This window comes from Olea europaea, chromosome 9 (genome assembly GCF_002742605.1).
Source record: "Olea europaea var. sylvestris chromosome 9, O_europaea_v1, whole genome shotgun sequence".
In the NCBI taxonomy this organism is placed as follows: Eukaryota; Viridiplantae; Streptophyta; class Magnoliopsida; order Lamiales; family Oleaceae; genus Olea; species Olea europaea.
The window spans coordinates 9931726-9954178 of record NC_036245.1 but is presented as its reverse complement, the minus strand read 5'-3'; the positions used below and the strand labels follow the sequence as shown (position 1 = coordinate 9954178).

Genomic DNA, 22453 nt, shown 5'->3' with positions numbered 1-22453 from the left:
GCAGAGTGTATACCCCTAACCTTTCAAAATAACATCAGATATCTCAACGTTTAAGAAAATAGACATGTTATGTCTCCGATGATAGAATTCATCCATCACATTGGTTAAGGTAAAATAAAGAAGACAAGATTATCCTCTCCTTTCAAATAGGTATGGAGGTTGCCCTCAAATGCTCGCATGAGTTTTGAGGATTAATTAGACAAAAAACGTGTGTAGGGACTAAGTTTAGGTGCACAAAAGTGAAAGGTTGGGACAATGCTGCAAGGATTTAAAAATGACGACAATTTTTTCACTTTTTTTGAAGGACCGAGCTAAGGGATGACCGAACGTATATATCAAGCTTCAAATCGTCACTTTTCACTTTAATGTATGCTGGGGTGCATAACATGCAGATTTCTGTGCAGAACAATGGCCTTAAATCGTTGAATTGAGAAGCAGCTTAGCGTTCAACCGTTACCTCTGACTCGACCTCTTCACCTTCCATCGTCTCTGCGGTTAATTACAGGTGTACGGCATTTGCTGTTGATAATGCTTTTCTTTTCTCGCTACTTGTAAACAAAACCATCAATGTCTTAAGTTGAATTTGCTCTTTCTCATGCTGTATACTTTGGGGTCGAATATTATTTAATTTACGTGGGATATGCACAATTGTGAATATCGGTCACCTCGTGTCAGAACATTTTCGGGCAAATTGGTTTTTTCCCCTGCAACAATGGCTGCCGGATTCTCCATAAAATTCTAGGCAACTTAGGGTGCGTACTCTGTCTTGCTGGGTATTTATCTTTCAGGGTTTAATTATGAAGTGAAAAGTTGAAGTCTTTTCAAGTGTTACCTTTATTTACTTCAAAAGGGTCTTACCGACTTTAAATCTATGACCAATTTCCAATTTCAATTCTTGATAGCAAATATTTTTTATTTTTTTTATATCTTTTAAACCCCTTTGTCTCTGATTCACGTTTATTGCCATCTCCTGTGAGGAAGTTTCAATTTGGTTCTTAAAATTCACAGTGGGCCATGTTCTTTCGGCATTTTGCTTTCTGTAATAGCTCATAATGCTTTTACAATGTGTGATTACTGATTTTCTAATGTTTTTAGCCATGTTATACTATTGGTTTTATGATTCTTTTACCATGTATTACTATTCTGAACTATCTGAACCAATTAGTTTTGTGCTTGCTTTTGTATGTATATGAAGGTGCACTACATGCTTGATGAATTGCCTCTATGATTAAATTGTGTTAGAAAAGCAAAAAAGCGTTTGCTGACTGCAACAAAGCTGTTTTTATTTCTTCACTAATAAAAAGTTCTAAAATTATAAAACCAGTAGGAATACTTGGTAAAAAGCCTTATGAGTGATTCAAATATGCTTACAACCATTTTCAGTCTTTCGACAAAGACTGAAATACTATTGTAGTTGAAATAGGAGGATGTATACATATGAGCAAAATATTTACTCGTGTTATATTATTTTGTTTAACATTTTTGTTCAGTAAACAGGACCGATCAGTCGGCATGAAGCTGAAGGTAGCATGCAGGAAAATTTACGATTATGTCTGTCATGATCTCAAAGAAATAGCATTTCCTTCGTCTTTGCCTGATCCTCCTCACATCAAAAAGCGTCACAAACTTACTTGGAAAGAGCGTTTCCTTGTGAGTTCTTTCTGTCAGCTGTTTACATTGCAAACTTATCTATTTTACGTGCTAAATGTGTTATAATGTCTTTTTTATGTTAGTCATGAAATAGTTTTGTACTGTGTCGTGTGATGTATTAGGTATTGAAGGAAGCATCTAGACTTTATGCAGCTAGCTGGGTGAGGGATATCGGTCCAGAACTCAGGCCAAATGACTACAAAAAGGAAGAGAGCAAAGATGAATCCAATGAGGAGAAAGGCGCAAAAAAGGAGAGGGTACCGTCAACTCTAGAGGATCTTGGTAAGGAATGTTACAAATTATTGATTTGATATGAAATCTTAAATTATTCAGGGACTGTGACTGGCAGAAAACTAAAAAAGTACGATGCTTTATTGTTTCAAAGCACTCATGTTAATTTCTATACCATTGCTGTCAAATAATTAACTGTTGCTACAATTTAAGAAAGTACAAGAAGACATAAATCTGGAGGAAAGTGAAGTGCTAAAGACTTCCACACGTGGGTTGAGTGTTATTTATTTTTTACCTGGTGAATTTGATGACTAAATAATATCATATGAATTAAAAGGTCTGTTTAGATATTCAGAGCTTTTTGTGTTCAAGAGGGTTGAGACCAAGCTGTATCACAGATGAGAGATCAAGATTCAAGCTTTCCTTGTAGTTGTCTTTATTGTGGCATGCAATTTATTATACAGATAACAATTGTGCCTATTTTACAGGAATTGAAATATTACCAGTGACAGACTAGTGATATGGTTGATGGGAACAATCCATTGTGCAACTCCTTTAGATGCCTAAATTTGCATATATAACTATCTTATTGATGCAACGGTTCCATAATACGTATTGTTCTCTGGGGAGGGGACTGGAATGTTCAACAAAACATGTAAAAATAATAATTCTAAGGTTAACTCTAGAATTTTGATGAACTTTATCTAAAATGGTGAACAAGTCTTTAAAAGGTTTTTCATCTTCCTCTCTACATCTTTTCATTTCCTTATTTTTCATATGATCATGAGGGAATGTTAATTATGCCAATGTGTTTACCATCCTGAGTTATGATTCATTTTTGCTTTTTGTTTATGGATATTGAGTTTGATTTCACTTTGAATACAATGGATAGCTGTTGCTGCAAGGGGGGGAATGGAGACATTAAGGCCTGCATTGCAACGGGTTTACATGACAAGAGCTTCTGCGTATAGAGATGCTCTCAGAAGCTTTATCGAAGGTTATCAAGAAGGTATACAACAAGTCATGGAGAAGAAGGAAGATTCTAAATCTCAACCTGGAGAGGACTCTCCAAAAGGACTTAAATGACCTCTTTGGAACTTGGTGAGTTCATGTTTGCATTTTTTTAATGGCTCATAATTTATGGTTTTGCTGCTTAACTATGTTGAAAAAATATATATATGAACAATCGTATCCCTAGTTTCCTTTGTTTATCATAAACAAACTACGAAAGCTATAAACACAGTAAAATCTATGATAAGCAATCTCTGTGTGCCATCTTTATTATTATGTGAAACGGGAAAAAAACTATTTCCTGCAGTGTTCTGTGTTTACCCAATTATGTTCTTTAGAGCTTAATAGACAATAGGTGCTATTATTATATTGTTATTTGTACTGCCTTGCCAATATAAAATACTTAACAGATGTTTACATTAATAGACTTGTGGAAATGTCGTGCAAAATGCAAAAGCTCAATTTAATTACTCTATTCAATACAAGATGAAATTTTTATTCCATTATCCATAGAAAGATATAATTTAGGATCAAATTGTATGTAATCTGATTTACAGGGGTCGTTTGGGTGAAGGAGGATAAATGAACATGACCAATGGATCTGGTTGGCTCGTGAGTTCGAGTGAAGTAGAAACATACAGTCAGCAAAGGCAGTAGAAAAATCAAGGGGTGGGGTGGGATGGGGATGGGAAACATTGATACTAGGAAGAACTTACTATGTATGGCAAGAATTTATATCCTATGAAGTGTCATTAAATAACCTTCTTCAAGCTTTTGAGCCACTCTTTTACATGAACCTGTTTGTGAAATCACGAACTGAAATTCATGATGAGAATTAGCGATTAGTTTCCAATAAGATGGTCATTGTGATTGATGTACCTACCAAGTGGGATGCCTACTGCCCTAATTGATGGAGACTGTGGGTAGGATTGTTGTGAAGCAGCTTCTTAATTTAAGTCATTAAAATACTCAGGTATTGTGGATCTTTCTTCTCCCATAATTCATCTGTAACATCAACTTGAACTAAATACTTGCATCATTAGTGCTAATCTTACTCATTTTATAGTTTCCTGCCCTTCATGGAAGGTTGTAACTTGTCCTACCTTGTGATTGAGTAACCAACTGGATGCTCATACTATTATTTTCTAGGTATTGCTACTTTTAAGGATCTTCCTTTAGTTTCATTTCAGCCAAAAGCAGCTTTTTTAATGTTGGGTTCGACTAAGGAGATCTAAAGTCAAAAGTCTGATAAGGGGAAATCATAGACTGATTTTAAAGGAAGCAAATAATTGCATGGTTGTTCATAATTTATTTATTATTGTTATTATTATTATTATTTTTTGGGCATCTATGTTAGTCATATTATTTCAAAAGGAGTCCCTTCAGGTATGCGAATCGTCGGTACTGTAAAGCCACTTATCCCTTTATATATGGGGACCCTCCAACTTGCAGAAGCACTATAATCCATCACCACTATCTGCACAGGTCAACCGGTAACTTTCTTCTGTTGATATTTCTGGGTCCAGATAATAACATGAAACTCTAATTAGTCACCGTGTACCACTACTTCCCTTCGCATTTGTTGTTCCCGTTTTGCCAACTTCTAGCTTGCAACTTGTATTGGACATGTGACTTTAAATGCCTGTAGCCACTACCATGTAAATACTAATGCCTTGCAGAAGTTCATCCCATATATGCTGGAACCATTTTTTCTTTTCATTGTATACTAATATTTTTCTGGTATGTTCATATGGAACATGGCCATGAACACGGTAATTATTTAGGACGTGGAAATGTGATTGTGGTGAATTGATACGTTTAGTATTTGTCATTTAACTTATGTGGCTCAGTCATGCTTGGATATGTCATATCATTGTTATGTTTTCTCATTTCATCTCAAACGTGGACATCACTTTTGAAGTCTGTTAATCTGCTGTCCATTTTATTGTGAATCTGTTGTTTGGAACATTAAATCTAGGGATCAAAGACTGTTAATTTTCGAAAGTGGAAGATTCATGTTTAGTAATCCATCCATGGAATGGGTTCCATTTGGTTCTCTTTGAGACGGCGGATAAGGTATTTGAATTAGCCAAAAAGAGTCTCATTCAGACCACCTGGACTGTACAGTGTCATATTTTAGTTATGCTACATGTATAGTTAGTTTGACTGATGATGAGGTTGCATGCAAATCAAGAGACAAATGCATGCCACCTCATCATCTTTCAACAAGGGGTAAACATTATCCGTACAAGTAGTTTAATTGGTCATAGTTTTGATGTCATATTGTCGTTATAATTATTTATTTACTTTTTTGATTTTACACAATGCAGGTTCCATTGGACGCATAGAAAACATATACATTGTATACATTGTTGGTAATTGGTACACAACATCAGATATGATTGAGAAGATAGCCATACGAACGGAACAATTTAGATGACTTCTCAATTCTGTACTTTATTGTGGTCAAATTCAGCCTTATTTTTTTGGCTCGGTGGTTATAAATATTTTAGTTGACTTGTTCAATTTTTTCTTGTATGTTCTTAGATGTGATAAAAAGTACGTTTTCTTGTATTGAAAACGGTCAATAAGTCATAGAAGGTGTTTATGAGTCATTTTTATGAAAAAATGTATTTTGAAATAGTAAATTGATGAAAAATGTGTGGTTGAAATATAATGAAATTTTTTTATTTACGTATAATATTATTTTAATGAAGAATATGTGGTTGAAAAGAAGAGAAAAAAATACATTTTAAAAAAAATGAGTACCAAACGGGACGATAATATCTTTTCATAAAACATTAACGAACGTCTTGATTCACAAGAATTCAGGCACCAAACAACTAGAACCGAGATTTCATCATTTCTACAAATGAACTTTAGTACATATATTCAAGAAAAAGAACTTCCACTAGGTATGAAAAAATGGAAGTAATTGCATTAGAGGGAAAGGAGAGGTTCGTTGTCCCACTGGCTAAGTAATTCTCTCTTTTTTTTTTTTTAAAACCTATATAGTCAAAAGAGTGAAAAATCTTGAGGCAGAATCTCTACAGTAGCAAATGACAACATGTTGATTCTTGATTGCAGCGATCCATATTCATCCATGCTGGGACCTGATCATGTCAGTTTCATATCTAGTGGGACCCATTGCCACTCCCATTCCTCAAGTCTCTTTCAACTTTCACCTTCATTTTCACTTGGAATTCTACCCTTTTCCCCTGAACCAGGAGCAGCAGAAAAATCCCAACTTTTTCTAGTGAGAGAAGTGCCCACAAAATCTGGGATTTTGATTTACTTCCCATTTTCTTGAAATATAAATATATTTGTGGTGTTCAATGTTCACCTTTGAAATTGCTGAACATGTCAAATTATGCAGTAGTGTCACATCCACAGATCTTATCCTTGGCGATATAGATGATCATCTCCAGTGAAATTGATATCCTGTTGCAACCATACAATACAATTATTAGCTGCTTGGTTGTTTTAAGTGTAACCATGTGTACATATATATTACAGCATTTAAGACCATCCCTAGTGGACCACTTCTGCTTAATTTCTGATGGAGATGACTCAGTTATTGCTTCATGGGTTGCACGCCACCCCACTTGATTGGCCTACGATTTGGTTCAAAAATGGTCTCATCACTCGGCAAATTGACTCTAACCTTTCATCACCTTGCAAAAATGGCACTTTTAATTTACCCCTTGAGCCCCGGATATTATCATCTAACGGTTCGTGGAAATAGTTGGTACCTTGATGGTTGATGTGATTAACAAAACCTAATTTTCAAACCATATCTCAATTGGCAAATCTCGTATAAATGCATTTCAACATATACCTTCCCTGAGTTCACAGTACCTCACACCTTAAAAAAATCTTACATGTGGCTCTTTACTTGGACTGTACAATATTATCCAATATTAATTATGCACCTTTGTCTGGAGGCAATTCTATGTAGGATTTTAATGAAAATTTTGACCATTAGAGCAATGCTCAACAAAATTCATAGCATTACACATTAAATTTGAGCTGCAACTATTGACCAAATTTTACAAATTCACCCATGTACCCATTTATATTTAATTCATCCTATTTGAATGAAAGGCATTCGTAGTAATTTAGCAAATATTGAGTAAAAAATTGCAGCTGGAAAAAGAGGCCCAAATTTCCGAACAGTCCAAATTTTCATTAAAATTTTGTGAAAATCACCTCCAAACGGGCGCTAAATGTAACTGATGATCCATTTGACAAGATTTTTACTTTGCATAGAAGCAAAAACTACCTTATTTAAACGCTCTTGTTAACATAAAATACTTTCAAAATATTATCTAAACATATTCAAAACCAACTTTGTAGTTTTAGAAGCAGTTTTTAATTTTCAACAATCAAGTCCAAGTTCTTGACTGGTCGGTGCACACAGAGAATATGACCTGAACACGAAGTCCTATTAAAAAAGTTGTTCATTGATTCCATGAAAGAACATTACTTGTTTAACTTGACTACTAACTCTTAGACAGATGTCTTTCGGCCTTAAAAAGTGACGCAATATATATAATTAAATTAACAATACGCAGAACTAATTCGTGTAGCTTTTTGTATCTGTTTCTCTGAAGGAAACAGGAAAATCAAACCAGGAAATTGGACACGTCACATATTTATCCTAAAACATTTGATGTACCATGTGATTGTAGCGGTGAGATTGGGGGTAGTGCGCTTGACCCTGGCTCGACATGGGTGAACCAACAGGTGTCGACAACTCAGGCTCGAGTTCAGGTTCGGGTTCAGACTCGTCTGCTCGGCATTCCAAGTTCACACCAAACAACCTTAGCTTCTTGGAGTTCCCGCTTCCTGTTGTCTGATTCTGCATTGCTGATCCTGTTGTAACAGCACGTGCGGCATGAATCTAATCATCAATGTAAAACATTTTTGTATCTATCAACACACAGTCACACACGTGTGAGTGCAGTGCAGCTACCTAGAATTGTTCACTATGGTCTATAGCTACATGTAACAAATTTGGTACCAACTGTAGCGTACTAAAGTTCGAAAATTCTAAAAATGACCATTTTATCACTGATATGAATCAATTTCGTAGACGGATTACTGGGTTTCCATGGAAAATAGAGAAGTGCTCATCACGCAAATCTACTGCGTGTAATCTGTGTGAAATAGTAAGTTGGAAAAAACAAAAAGATGAGCTTTGAAATGTAATGCACAGAAAAGGATACCCGCATGAAGACAGTCAGGTTGGTACGGGAGAGTAATCCCATACTGCTGGGTCGGACAAGGATGGCCAGAATAGTAATGGTTCCACCCACTACCGCTGGCGACAATCGTAGATGGTGGTGGAGCAGCGGTTTTGCGCCTCCACCCGATGAAAAGCCGAGTACAATCCAAACGGTGGCGCTGGAAAAGAACAATATCTCCAGCATCAAGCTTCTTTTCCTTCACAAAACGGCTCCAACCTTTTGTCAATACATAGCTCTGGCTGCTGTTCCAGTAAGAGTAACGGAACCTCCAAGATTTTCCAAGTTCATCCTCAAATCCTAATTGAAAACCCTTGTCTCCCGAGTCGCCGCCGTTGAGTGGAAAGTATTTTTCGGCGTGTTGTTTAGGTATAACAAGGCGGTTGAGCTTGCCCACATCACTAGGAGTCAATGGCTTCTCGAATAATGCTTCTTTCGTGATTTCATTCTCCTGTAATTCTTCTTTACAATTATTCTCTCTCTCATCGTCAAATTCTTCTTCTTCGTTTAAATTGAAGCCAAAAGCTGTGTTCTTGCTGCAAAACATAGCGGCAGAGGCAGTGGTGATACCTTGATAAGAAGATGAGGTTTTTTCAGTATGTTGTTGGTCTGTCCACCAGTATTCTTCTGGTAGGTCTGAAGAGTATTGGTTAATTGACATTTTAGAGAGAGAAGAAAGATTGTTTTAGATAGAGAAGGAGTGTGTGTTATGATAATCTGAAATTTCTGAATAGTTATGTAGAATGGGCAAGAAGAACGTGGGATATGATTATTGATTTGATGTGGAAATGTACTAGCAGCAGGTGAAAATAGATAGATATGAATCAGTGTATGTATATGCAGAGAGAGAAAGGGTGTGAGTCGGGGTGCTAATACGAGAAGGGAGGGGGCGGGGGGTTACTTTAAGGTTTTGCGTGAGAGGAAAAATCAATCATTATTTTGAATGCAGTCCATGGCTACACGGAAATTACGTTTAAGGTGTTCAGTGTACACACGTTCTTGGAATAATTACAGATGGTATCCCCAATCTATTGAAAATGAAGTTAGCAGATCCTCAACCCAATACTTTTAGCAATTGTTTCATGAATCTTTTGAAGACCCGTCTGCTATAAAACGAAAGGTTAAAGATTAAAACCATCAAAATAATAAGTTGATGAGCTACTTGCTACATTTTCAATAAATTAGAAACTTAAACTATAAATTTTTGTTTTCAATTGTACCATTATATACCTCTGAATATGTACACGTGTTTCAAATGTTACGTGTTAAGAGGTATTTTTAGTAAATACTTTATTAGTGAGCGGTGGGGTTACGTATTTGAATTCAAGAGTCTAGTCGATTGCTATAAATGTTGTAATATTTCGATATCATTTTTGTAAGCTTGTAAAAAGTCGTACCTCACAATGAATGATCAAAGAAAAGAGGATTGATATCCTCTATAGAATACATGAAACATTTAGCACTTGTTTAGCTTTTATTTCCTAAAATTCACTTTTAATTGTACTTTTTATGAAATTTACAATTTTTATTAACTTTTTTTAAATGCATTTTCACAAACTTTAATAAAAATCTAATTTTATTCAAACCACACAAGCCTAAGATAGATCTTAACTTATCTTGATTATGTTAGTAGGTTGTATTCACGTCCCTAGCTAAAATCATAGAATACTGTTTTCTCATTGGAGGGTGGAACACATTGATCTCGACTTCAACACCTTCTAAGTTGTGCAAACCTCCATCGAATTTAGAGTCCGTTTGACACGATTTTCGCTTTCGCATTCTGTTGAAGAGCTTCTGAAGAAATTATTATAATTTTTGTTTAGTAACCATTTTTTTAAGAAGCTTCCTATTCTCGAAGTGTCTTTAGAAGAAAACATATTGGACCAACTTTCTTAAATAACTCTTCTAATATATATATATATATATATATATATATATAGTCAAACATTATGTCAAACGAATCCTTAACTCACTATAGAGTGTTGACTTCTGTATATATCTTACTTGAGTTCTTATTGTCTTAGCTTACCTTATTTTTTTCCTGACCTTGGCCTCCTATGTCAAGACAAAGCTGCCTGTCCCGGAAAAATTACACAGATGAACTAAGGAAAATGAACTCGAAAAGCTTATTTCTTGTTTATACTTATTTTTCTGAATTCGAGGTCTTATATAGACTTTAACTTAGATTGATTCTCAAACATAGATGATGATCCGTCCTGCTATTTTGAATCGATGATGGTGACATTAGTCATGTTCTTGACATCAATCGAATTAATGTGAGGTTACTTTCTATAGATTCGATATAAGAAACGAAACAATGAGATAAAAGTCGAGAGATCCATTGACGAAAAGAGAGAAGATTTGTCCAATATGAATGAATAAGATGATACCTCATGGCATTCGTGTCCCAATTTTCTCCTCATCTCTCACATTGGCATGTCTTTCTCTCTATGACAAAGAATGCATGTGTACTAAAAATCTTATAAAATTGCACGAAAGGTTTGGACTTGTTGGACATACTGTATTATTCTAAACAAGTATATGGGTCAAACAATTGCAGACGACGACGACGACGACGACAACAACAACAACAACAACAACAACAACAACAACAATAATAATAATAATAATTTGAACTATTAGAATCCAAGACGAGCCTCGTGGGCCCTGAATTACTAGCTGGCTCGTGAAATATAGTTTGTGTTGAGCTCGATCCATGGTGATTCTCAAAACGAGCCCAAACCACTCTTCAATCTTGTCAAACTGGCTCGACCCGTTTGCCACCACTACCTTATTTACTAATGTCACTATCTATACATATACATTTTGTACCTATATGTTGTTGATAATTAAAAGTTATATAATCTACATCAGTGCACTTGAACTATGGGGGCCAAGTTTTATTATCAGATAATCATCACCGATGTCAAAATTATTACTTTAAAATATGGATTAATTTATCGTTTCAGACAGTATCTATTGGCGCAATGAAACAAAATTAATTATTTTCCATAAACGAGCCAAGAACAATGAACTACAATCTAAATATTTGATACCATCTCTATTTTATTATATATTTTTCTGATGGGATTATAATAATATATAATAGTTAGATTAAGACTATAGTTTCATTGAACACAACTAAGCAATTCTAAGAGGTTGTTATCATAGTTAAGATAATAAGATTGATGGATTCAAAATTAAGCAATTAATAATGCTATATTTAATGTTGTAAGCATATTTAGAGATTTTGTATAATGTTAGTTACGTAAACACGTGATATAGAGCATCAACTAGTTCATTATTTTAATTTTAAAAAAAAAAATCGAAATGTTGTTTAGAATATCGGTAAATCAAAAAAATATAAGTTAAAGAAAGATGAGACCAGATCGAGTACTTCAATTCTTCCCACTATTAGCCAAGGTCAATAAGTCGGCACTCACTCAACAACTCCATAAGGCACTTGAAAATGGATTGAAGTGCTCGACGAAACTCTAAGAAAAATCCACGAGATACATCTAGTGTCAAAGTTAGTCATGTTATCTAACTTGTATTTGCAGTGTGGAGACCAACTCGTTACTCGGGATGAGCAAAAAACAGAAAAATCAATCAAATCAACCAAATTAAGGGTGTGTTTGAGCCATATTTTTTTTTTTTGAAGAATGTATTTGGAATGGTAGATTAATGAAGAATGTTTAGTTAAAAAAGAATTTTTTTTTTTATTTGTGTGTAATATTATTTTAATGAAAATGTGTGATTAAAAAAAAAAGATAGAGAAAAATGTATTTTAGGAAAAACGGGAATCAAGCACTCCCTAAATCAAGTTTGTTGGTTTAAACCAAAAACACGATTCAATACATTAAGTTTTAACTATTAAAAAAGTCGGATTGAGTTGATTGCAGTTTAACCAACCAACGTACCAATTAACCGACTCGACCCATTGGTACTTTTTTTTTTGTTTTATTTATATTTTAAAATTCAGATTTTTAAATTTTAAAATTAAAAAATAAAATAATAAAAATACAAACCTAATTCTTTTTCAAATATACCATGTACACCTCTTCTATCAAAACTTCAAATTTCAAGAGAAAAGAAAAGGCAATGAGAAGAAATGTACGTTGTAAACTCCAATTCAGATTGTAGCCTTATTTCATTTTGGTGCAATTGTTGCCATTGTTTTTACGTAAAACTATCGGATATGTAAGATGACTTTGTGGAAATTGATTATTTACCATTTACATTATATATTTTATTGAGACTATGCAAGCAGAAAAAATGTAGCAATTTTTTTTAACTCAAAATAGGTGGACAATTTTTTTAACTAAGGCTAATGTTTAAATCAACCAACAAACTATATTTCAACAGCTGAATTGGATTGATTTAGATTGCAATTTATCGAAATCGACCAAATAAGTTTCAATTTTGGATTAGATCCAAAATCGAATAAACTCATATTAAGCTTAGGCATACTCGTCACCAATCTACGAAAGACTACGAAACTTGTGCCATTGGCATAATGTATTATCTTGGTTAGACATGCTCCAATCATCGAGATATCTCAATCACATCAACAAATATATTCAATCGTTTCAACATTTACCTTTAAAAAGTTGGTGTGAGATGTTTGTTCTCATATCAAGTAATTAATGCGAGATACTGCTCTTACATTAAAAATATCTATGAGAATCTCTCATTATCATCTCTAGCGATCGCTTTCAATAAATAAAATCATGTCTTCCAACTAAAATAAATTTACATGATCGAGAGTCATCGACGAATTTCTTTAGTCAAGGATAGTACATAACTTTGCCAATTTTTTCTTGAATGTGTGTATAGGAGTGGTCTCACCACCTACCAACAAGTTGTCGCCTAACTAAGTCGAAATATCTTTGCCTCTTTGTTATACCTATCTCTGCAGCATGTTTTAACAAAGATAGATGTTAAATGAGATTCACAAGTCACTTGCTATAAGCCAATCAAATATAATATTTAGATTCAAATGGCCAAAACATCAATTTCCCAAGTCTATCAAGACTGGTATAAAGTCACACCGTCCACCTTATTGATCTATATAATTATACAAATTCATTAAAATACTATAGTTCTATAACTATGTAGAAGAAGCCACGTCTCCTCCTTTTGCTGCTTGTGGCCTGCCTAAAATTGGTCCTCACACTGGCCCACTCCCCATTGCCATGTCTGAGCCTCTCTCTCTCTCTCTCTCTCTCTCTCTTATCTAATGCTGCAAACGAGTCAAATGATTATCTATAGTTGAAGCATCAAAAACTTTAATTTTAGAAGTATTCTGCTTGTACATTCTCTGTGTACATTATAGTTAACATCATGTGAGGTGTAAAAATCAAGACCGCTAATTGTTTTAAGTGTTGTTAAAATCAATGACAAAATAATGTGTCATATTACATAATGTCAAAAAACTGTCAACCATAATGTACACCAAACAAAATTGTTAATTGTATAGTGGGTTAAAGCCATATCACCCAACACTTTGTAATGCAAATGTTGGAAAATAACAATCCCATTTTTAAGTTCATGAATTAGGCCACTCAAATATTGTTGATCGAATGTCATAAAAGGTTTAATAAGCAGTTACTTGACTCTAATTGATTTTCGGATGAACTTGCTGAAACTTGATCCTATTCTAGTCTTTATTCTAAGCATCAATTCTCTTGAAACAATTAGTCTAAAGGAAACATAATTTTTTCTCCATTTCTTATAATTTTGATCTAAATGCTTCCTTCTTTCTTTATTTTGTGCATCTAAATACAATCTTATAAATAAACATTTTAAAATGTAAAGAAATCCAATGCTATTTCGTGCACATTTCATCAAGCAGCATTTTGCAGCAAGGTAGTGGTTAGAACTTGGAAGAAATCCATGATGGCTTCCACTATAGCATAAATAAACTAAGGGACTACTTTGAATTGTCAAAGTCTACAAACTTTGGCCCCCATTTCCTATTTTCTTCTATGTTGGATATTTTGAATAATGGACCGACCTGTCATATTCTTGGCCTAACTTTGAACGAAAAAATGTTACTGAAAATGATTTCAACTTTAAGACATTAAATTTTTTTTGATGTCTATTGGCGTATTTTTTAAGTTTAACATATTGAAGAACACACGGAATCACACATGGGTGTGTATACGTATTTTCCAACTCCTTGGGAGTGATAGTCAATGAAGCGATGCTCATCGCTTCGGAAGTGATTTTGGTCAAGGTGATGGAATATGATCCACGCCTCAGAGTAGAGATCGTGAAGGCAACACGCTCCCGCTCAATAGTCTCTAAGATGATGGTGCCTTCATGATGTTTTATTTAGTAGGTTGACATGTGGATAGAGGCATTACAAGACCCTCAAATTCTCCTTCTTTAATTTAATATATTTTTAATGAAATTCATGAAGCAAAAATAAAAATCGAACTCATCGAAAAATCAAGCATTTATGGTAATTTTTACTTTTTAGGTTCTTTAGTGTTTCATGAAGCAAAAATAAAAATTGAACTCATCGAAAAATCAAGCATTTATGATAATTTTTCCTTTTTAGGTTCTTTAGTATTCTAATTATCGAATAATTATTCAAATACGAATTGTTAATCCAAGGCCAAGCTTGGATTTTTATGAAGAAATCATCTCACTTCTATTTGTTATGATATAGAAAAGATTAGAGCTAGGTCCCTAACTTATGCAAAATGTAACAAGTAGGTATTAAACTTTTTACATATCACTATCCAACCTTCTGTTCTTGTAGCACATAAGTCTCCAATAGACCACTTTTCGTATTTCGAATACAAATTATGTTCACATTATCATAGAGAAAAAGAGAAGCGTGTAAACTAGCTCAGACACTAAAACAATTTCAACTAGGAAACCTGTTCATTAGATGGCTTTCAAGAAATTAATACATCGATAACTTTCAAAGAAATATTATAGCTCAGCAAGTCTTGCCTTTATGACGCAGTTCTTCCAGGAAACAAGATGATAAAAATTAAATTTGAGTTAATAAGAAAAGCAGCACAAAGCAAAAGCAAAAACAGAATGTGATGATTGCAGCATGGTTAACTCAGTTCTGCCATATGCATTTGTACAAGAAAAATCTCACTCACTGAAACACAACTTTCTATAAAACTGATTTTAAACAAACTTTAGCTAAAAAATCAACAATAATTATAGTTTTCAAGCAAATTTCTAGCTACTCGGAGCACTACTACTGGAGTTTCCGAAAGTAAAATCATAAATCAACAAGATGTTAACTTCTTAATGTTTCTTGAAGCCGGGCTTCCCCTGCCTCACCTTGTACTGCTTGCTGGAGTGAGTGCTCGATTTTCAGCTGTGTCACCATCAGGTAGTCCCCAAGAGTACGAGAAAACTCACCACTTCGATCTTCTGGCATTCTGGCCTTCCCCTCTGACATCTGCAAGCCTTGACTTTGAACCATTACCAGGAACGATACTCAATCTTTCCTGAATGGTACTGGAACCATCTCGTAGAGGCCATCGTTGCTCCCTTTGCCGAGTGGGACTCGGATATTCTCGGACTGGCCCTAACCTAGAGCTAGATAATGCATGATCATTGAGACCTTTTACAGATTTGTATCTTTGAGTTTCATCGACATAACTTCTTCTTGGTGCTCCCTTCTCGAGTTCGTGAAATCTCTCCCTATCCAACCCATCTCTTAAATTTTGACTAGTTGCACCTTCATTACCCCATTCAACTCCATCTGATATGCTCCTTAGAATAGAAGTGCTTTTCCTAGAAACCTGCCCAGAGATGGAGTTCCTCCCTTTAATTTCATCATCTATGGGTAACCTTCTAGGGCCAGCAATGGAGTTGTAACTCTTTTTGTAAATTCCATTACAGTTATCCATGTTCAGTTCAATTGAATGAAGATCACTCTCTGCAAAATCTTCTTCGTCATCTATGGCATCATCGACTTCTCCATCATCTCGTTCTTCGTTCTGACGCAAACCAAAGTGAGACTTGCTCAAATATGCCGCTTTTTCTTCATCTTTGCCTCTTTTTGATCCAAGGAAAGCTTCCAGTTGTTTCCTCAACTTGTTAATGGCAGAATTTTTCCCTTCAAATTGATGTTTAGATTCAGACATTTTCACCTGGGCTCTCTCCTCACACAAGTCATCAGCTAATCGTAGCATCTCTCTTTCCTTCCCGACATCTTTGTGAACTTTTGTAGACTCTCTTTTCAGCTTTTCCACTTCAACCCTATCATCATCAACATTCTGAGCTAATTCATCACAAACCTGTTCTGTAAATTCTCTTGCTCTCTTTTCAGTTTCCAATTCCTTAACGGCTTTCATGAATGACGATTTCATTTCTGCTAGTTCTTTTCCGAGTTTCTTGTTCAAGTTTTCAAATCGACGCCTTAGCTTCCGTTCTACATCTAGTTCACCAGCAATAGACTCAATAGCAGACTCAACGGCTTGCTGTTCTTTACTTTTCCATGCAGCCTTTTCTTCGGCAAAACACTTCATGAGATGGTTAATATCATTTATGTCAGAAAGTTGTTCTTGGATAAGCTGATTAACCTGTAGACGAGCTCTCTCGAGCTCAGCATGAAGCGCTGAGATAAGAGACATGCTAGATGAAGGTTGATCTGCACGAGCCCAAATACGGTTTATAATTTTTAATAGCTCTTTGGATGTGGTCAAAGCATTGCTAATATCCTTAAGACGATTCCTAGTACCACTTATTGATCCGCTTGGAGTCTGGGCTCGAGACCTAGTCTCAATCTGCAGTTGAGATTTATACAGTTCCTCAAAATTTACTCAAAGGATCTTATGAAAAGTCATCTAAATAGTTTGATTGTAAAATTCTTTCGGACCGGTACTAGTACTAGAGACAATATGTGGAGAAGAGGTAAAGCTGGAGATGTAAATAACAGAAAAGTAAAAGAAGAAACAAAGATTGATTTGATCCTCGAGCTAATAAATGAAAAATAGATTAATAAATAAGTAAACTTCAAACAAACCACAAGATGAGAAGGAAACCTTGTTACCTCCATAAAACTACCGTTGCTTAGTGAATCAAAAGCTCCAGCATTTTCGTCTGAAGACCTAAGCCTCTGGACAATTGATGGCGTCCTCCTTTGATGACCCTTACCAGAACGATCCATTCTCTGTTTAAAGCCCCAAGGATGAGTTTTCATTTGTCAAAATAACTTCTACTTGGAAATGAAAAATACACAAAAAGCGGAAACAGAAAAAGAAAAGAACATCAACCAAAACTTGACAAACACTGTCGCTTTTGAAGGTTCAAAAATGAAGGTGCATTTTTATCTTTTCTATAGACTCATGTTCAATGTTCCTGAAGGACATCTGATGCCACTATTAGTAACAAAATAATGGTTAGACTAGCAAACTCCAACTTGACTAATTTCAAGAAAAGTGATGCTGAAGCCCAAACAAAGATTCATACAAAATTGATGTCTCAAGCATAACTGAACAGTATAATTATATGGCAAATAGTGCTCTACTTGGATAACCTCTAGAAATCCTCTCCTGACTAAGTCTCAATCTTTTCATTAATTTGAAAACTAACCCACATTTTGAGTGTTCTTCTGATTATATGTTCCTAAAACTTAAATAAATAGAGACATGGTCTAAAGAAAAGCAATTACTGCTTCGGATTTTTCTTTTTACCTATTCTAATATTCCAATTTCAAAAAATATGGATTGGAAAATGCAGATATGTTGAAGTATAAATAAAAAATAAAGCACCTTCCCACCTCGGAAATAGCTGGGCTATGAGATGGATCAGACAAATGTGGCGGCAAAGAACCTGAACCCGAGTGCAAACCCGATCCAGACCGCATTTTCTCCCGCTTAAGCATCATTTTACTGCTGCTATTCTTCCTCTGCTGCTGCATTAACTCCAAATTACTCTCACTCATTTTGGGCGAAGGCATCTCATTCATTCCCCACAGTGTGGCTGCAAGTTTGCGGGCCGACACTGGTTGAGTGGATTTCCCACTTTGTGAATACCTAGGAGACTCAATGTTGCTCCTCAATGGAGTAGTTCTCCACGTGGGCACAGGAGTACTGGATCTGGATCCTCCCAACCCGATCCCAAGCCCAACCCGATTCTTGCCCACCAAAATGGCACGCTTATTCAATCTGTAATTGTGAATTCTTGATGAAGATGACGAGGGTGATGAGCATTCCCTTTTCCGGGTCTTAGTTGACTCCATCAGCCCTTCCATCAAACCCCTATAACTATGCCTTGGCATTATCACTTTTTCTTTAATATTTCCACTTCTTTTTAACTATATATACACTCTTTTGCTCTAAATTTCAACGATCTGTATTCAAATAAAAAATAAAAAATCCCAAATAAATAAACTAGTCAATAAAGGCCCGACTTTAAAACACAAGAATATGAAGTAAAGTTTGAAGATCTTACACATTAGTCCCTGTGTACGCCTTGACATTATAAATTTACTTCTTCTCAGCATCAATTTTTTGCTTGACTGAAAACCCTTTTCGATCTGGAAATAGAAAAAGCAAAACACATATAAAGATATACTTAAATATGGACTATTTATGAAAATTTTTCAGTGGGCGTAAAGTTGGGTTTACAGAATCTTTACAGCTAGGAATGTGGTTTACATTTAAATTTAGCAAGAATAGCAGAATGGAGATGGAGATGGAGATGGAGATGGAGGGGGGATGAATGATGGGTTTCTTGATATTAATTTGATTTGAAATGATGTCAAAAAAGAGCAAGCTTGAACTTTGATTTTATTCTAATCTCCATTTCAATGTCACTTTTACTATAAATGCACTACAAATAAAGCACGATGTACAAGTAGACAGAGAACGGGAAAAGAAGCGAAAGAAAAGGAAAGTGGCATGTGAAGCTGAAAACGTGGCTGATAATAAGTGGGTTGTTCAAGAATGTCTTTTTCGAATTTTTACTTTGTTAGATTTGTCTAAGTCTGATCTGTCTGACTAATTAAAACTAATTATTTTCTTGATTCTCTTTTAGTTTAATACTGTAATTGCAATGTGTCCAATCCCAGTTTTCTTGTTTTTCTAATATCTACTATAAATTTACTCAGGATCAAGAACATATGTCATGAAAGATAATGCTGTCTCAGAAAGATATCGAAATCGAAATAAGAAAGATTTGAGATCTCGAATGGATTTTCGAAGGACTGTTTGGAATATTAATTTTGTGAGTTCAGAGGTGAAGGGCTCATGATTATAATATTTTATTGTGTATGAAAAATAGAAGATGCATTTTGAGAGAACAGGTGGTTTTAAATTTTATAGCCTATTTGAGCCTCATTTTTGTTAAATAATGTATTTTGAAATAGTATATTAATGGAAAATATGTGGTTAAAAAATAAGGAAAATGAATTTGCGTGTAATATCATTTCATTGAAAAATGTAAGTTAAAAGAAGAAAGACCCCAAAAAAGGATCATATGGCAGTTATGTATCAAGCGAATATAGACACATCACTATCCCACTTGACCTATTCGAGATCCTTCAATAATCGAAGTATGCAATCCATCGAACTCCCATGTAGAGGCTGAACTCTCCATAGACGAGATGAGGTGATGCAACACCGATTCAAAATGAGTAGCTTTTAGGCATATGAAACATCTTTCTTAGAAGATCCTCCATACAAGATCTTCTATGAATTATTGATGTGACTTCTCTATAGTAGCTATCCTATCAAATCGACTAGTGATGGAAAAGAATTTGCCCCGCCCCCCGAATTGGGCCAAACCACCCCCTTGGACGGCTTGGTGGGGTAGGGCAGTTGCCACCCTATCTCGGGGCGAGGATCCTCTGCCTCGAACCCGTCCCATGAATAGCTCAAAAATTTTGAAAATGTACAAAAAAAGCAACAAACGGGGCAAGCCGTCGCTCCGTCGGGGTTTGGGAAGCGCCCTGCCCTGAACCTGACCCACTATTATCTCTAAAATCAACTTATCAATTTTCTCTTTATATGCTAACGTATGACGTAGTGTGACTATTTTTCAGAGTCATTTAATATCCATGAACTTAGGGTTGATGAAATGACGCCTGTAACAGGATTATTGAACGTAGCTGGATAAAGTATCAGTTTCTCCTCCATGACTTCAACTGTTTCAACTGTTGCAATACACTGGTTGACAATTTACTGAGTTTTCACTTCCTCTGAGAAGTGCATTCATCAATAATGTTTGTCTTCTGCAATTATAGGTAACACACAATGATACTCTATTATAAATATTAAGTACCTTTTTAATCCTTTGCCGAAACTTTCCGCATTCAAGAACCAGAACGTGCTACCAAACCTGACTGTCTGAGGGATTAAATTTCTTGCTCCACCACCTAATTATCCAACTGAGACTACCTACACAGTTTGTCGAGGATTAGAAACTCTAATTCTATTCCATCTATAGTAATTAGTTTATAGAAAGAAATAAAAATATACAAAATTTATAGAGATTGGTCTAAACTAGGTCATCTTCCACCATTGTAGTAATCCCTACAAAGAAAAGAAGTTTACAGGAGAAAATATCATACCATAGATACTTTTCTTTCACTTTCTTCTGCCTGTCATTATGTCCATGGTAAGATCCAACGCGATTGTACCATGCATATTAATTTGGTTATAATCAGTTCTACTGGAATACCGTAGAATATTTAAAGAGAAAAGGTTCTTCTAAACGACCACATGAAAGGAAAAAATTAATAATACCCTTGCCTCTAAAGGATCATTTTTTCGAGACAATCTGTTGGATGCAAGGATTGCCATAGAAAGAGCAAGAATTGGATCTCTAATTTACGTGGGCTTGCTGCATGTCCACCTTTCCCTTGAATGATAACTAAAAACCTGCCTGATCCAACCATCACTGGACCAGGCCTCAACTGATTTTATCAATAGGCAAATGCGGTGCAATAACATCATCACAAGAGCATCATGACCCCAAGCATGCATTTTGCCATTAATCTTGCTCTTTATGCTCCCATTCCACCAATTCCCTCAAATTACTATTTGTTATATATGTGTTATATGCTCGCCCACTAAAATGTAATTTCTTGAAAATTAATAAAAAAGAATATCTCGAACTTAATTGAAATGTAGATTTAGTGGCATACTTGAATTTAGAAGGTATCACGTGATTATCTCATTATGGAGAGAATGAATCTATCATGTTTCTCAAGTTAATGTTAAATTTTAATTTGTAATCATGCTAAGAATCAAGAATCACCAAATAATAAATTAATAAACCAAATTCATACCTGCGGAAGCCATTATTAATATGAATAGTAGTTGTAATAGCAGCTAAGATCTTCCCCTCTTTGCTCCTCACAAAAGTATTAGCTATCAATGGGGCAATCTAATGAAACATGTGGAGACGAGAGGGGACCTAGCCTTTATATATAGGAAATAATTTGAACCGTCTCATTACGATTAGAATTCTAATTAGGGTTTATTTTCGACCCACATACTTTAAATTACCACATCAAATTAATTACAACTCGTAAGGTGTAAAAGGCCCAATTGATCACTTAATAAATTTGGCCTAAACACAAATATCATTATGAGCCATATATCTAACCCGTAAAATTTTGCAATCGAATGTGAAGCCCACATATGAAATTATTAATTATTCTAACGGCAAACATTTGATTGCCATAACAAAGTTTTAACATCCGGGTTAGACTACATAGGTGGCCACAAAAGTATAGCTCCAATGATAACACCTTACGTAACATGATCCGGTCCAACAAGAATATTAACACCGAACATGGAAGTCATTACACCAATTTAAGGGATGTAAAACCATTCCACAGCTACAAATGTCAACATCCTTATCGACATGGATCCCCATCCTCCAACCAATGTGGTAGTATGTGGTATGAATTTAGCACCAAACGTGATCAAAAAATTGTGCTAACTCATATTGGTCCTCATAATGCTTCGAATCAAAATAAAGTCACATGTCTCTAAAAGAGACTCATCTTATGTCTTTACATGTCATATCTCAAGATCACAATAATATTATAATAAAAGACATAAGTCAAATGCATGCTCAAAATAGTCCATGGATAGGGGAAAAATATTTTATTGTCAGAAGGTGTTGTACTCGAAAACATATGGGTTGCCTACGTACCCCGTAAAGGGATCAAGCCCAAAATGTAGTTCTTTACATAAATAACTCTCACTAACCAAAAATATTAAATGTTTCCACAATACCCATATTAGTAACATGTGTCTTAAAAACTTTTGGAGCGAATCCCTTAGTCAAGGGATCAACAACCATCGCCTCTGTATTGATAT

General features: G+C 35.0%; 3 protein-coding genes across 13 annotated transcripts; 1 reads left to right on the top strand and 2 right to left on the bottom strand.

Annotated features, from left to right (window-relative positions):
• The first annotated feature begins 265 nt into the window (after window positions 1-265).
• LOC111399618 lies at window positions 266-5418 on the top strand. 7 transcript variants are annotated; one of them, XR_002703769.1, is made up of 6 exons: window positions 267-505; window positions 1491-1650; window positions 1773-1932; window positions 2774-2982; window positions 4871-4968; window positions 5223-5418. XR_002703769.1 is itself a non-coding variant. In XM_023027034.1 (5 exons), the coding sequence occupies exons 3-5, from the start codon at window positions 1513-1515 to the stop codon at window positions 2965-2967; spliced, it is 492 nt and encodes a 163-aa protein (XP_022882802.1). In that variant the 5' UTR covers window positions 266-505; window positions 676-752; window positions 1491-1512; the 3' UTR covers window positions 2968-5418. The 7 variants fall into 7 exon arrangements, 5 of the variants coding, with proteins under 5 accessions (XP_022882802.1, XP_022882801.1, XP_022882800.1 ...); XM_023027034.1 differs by adding an exon at window positions 676-752 and having other exon boundaries at window positions 266-505; window positions 2774-5418; XR_002703768.1 differs by having other exon boundaries at window positions 2774-4968.
• A 305-nt stretch (window positions 5419-5723) lies between these two features.
• Window positions 5724-8988, bottom strand: LOC111399617 (B3 domain-containing protein At2g36080-like). 3 transcript variants are annotated; one of them, XR_002703766.1, is made up of 4 exons: window positions 8121-8961; window positions 7571-7767; window positions 6236-6333; window positions 5724-6110 (listed from the first exon to the last, which is right to left on the bottom strand). XR_002703766.1 is itself a non-coding variant. In XM_023027029.1 (3 exons), the coding sequence occupies exons 1-3, from the start codon at window positions 8797-8799 to the stop codon at window positions 6289-6291; spliced, it is 921 nt and encodes a 306-aa protein (XP_022882797.1). In that variant the 5' UTR covers window positions 8800-8961; the 3' UTR covers window positions 5724-6288. The 3 variants fall into 3 exon arrangements, 1 of the variants encoding a protein (XP_022882797.1); XR_002703767.1 differs by having other exon boundaries at window positions 5724-6333; window positions 7571-7795; window positions 8121-8988; XM_023027029.1 differs by having other exon boundaries at window positions 5724-6333.
• A 6192-nt stretch (window positions 8989-15180) lies between these two features.
• Window positions 15181-18944, bottom strand: LOC111399616 (uncharacterized protein At5g41620). 3 transcript variants are annotated; one of them, XM_023027026.1, is made up of 5 exons: window positions 18749-18944; window positions 18573-18657; window positions 17899-18471; window positions 17170-17289; window positions 15181-16903 (listed from the first exon to the last, which is right to left on the bottom strand). In XM_023027026.1, exons 3-5 carry the CDS (start codon window positions 18397-18399, stop codon window positions 15527-15529), a joined length of 1998 nt encoding a protein of 665 aa, XP_022882794.1. In that variant the 5' UTR covers window positions 18400-18471; window positions 18573-18657; window positions 18749-18944; the 3' UTR covers window positions 15181-15526. The 3 variants fall into 3 exon arrangements, with proteins under 3 accessions (XP_022882794.1, XP_022882795.1, XP_022882796.1); XM_023027027.1 differs by having other exon boundaries at window positions 18760-18944; XM_023027028.1 differs by having other exon boundaries at window positions 18779-18944.
• Window positions 18945-22453: the final 3509 nt, after the last annotated feature.

Coding starts and splice junctions, on each gene's coding strand:
- LOC111399618 (XM_023027034.1), top strand. CDS start 1,513: ATGAAGCTGAAGGTAGCATGCAGGAAAATTTACGATTATGTCTGTCAT. Junction 1,651..1,772: donor CTTGGAAAGAGCGTTTCCTT/GTGAGTTCTTTC, acceptor GTGATGTATTAG/GTATTGAAGGAAGCATCTAG. Junction 1,933..2,773: donor GTCAACTCTAGAGGATCTTG/GTAAGGAATGTT, acceptor TACAATGGATAG/CTGTTGCTGCAAGGGGGGGA.
- LOC111399617 (XM_023027029.1), bottom strand. CDS start 8,799: ATGTCAATTAACCAATACTCTTCAGACCTACCAGAAGAATACTGGTGG. Junction 7,768..8,120: donor ACCTGACTGTCTTCATGCGG/GTATCCTTTTCT, acceptor CTGTTACAACAG/GATCAGCAATGCAGAATCAG. Junction 6,334..7,570: donor CTCACCGCTACAATCACATG/GTACATCAAATG, acceptor TGGTTGCAACAG/GATATCAATTTCACTGGAGA.
- LOC111399616 (XM_023027026.1), bottom strand. CDS start 18,399: ATGCCAAGGCATAGTTATAGGGGTTTGATGGAAGGGCTGATGGAGTCA. Junction 17,290..17,898: donor ATAGCCCAGCTATTTCCGAG/GTGGGAAGGTGC, acceptor GGCTTTAAACAG/AGAATGGATCGTTCTGGTAA. Junction 16,904..17,169: donor GCAACGGTAGTTTTATGGAG/GTAACAAGGTTT, acceptor TCTCAACTGCAG/ATTGAGACTAGGTCTCGAGC.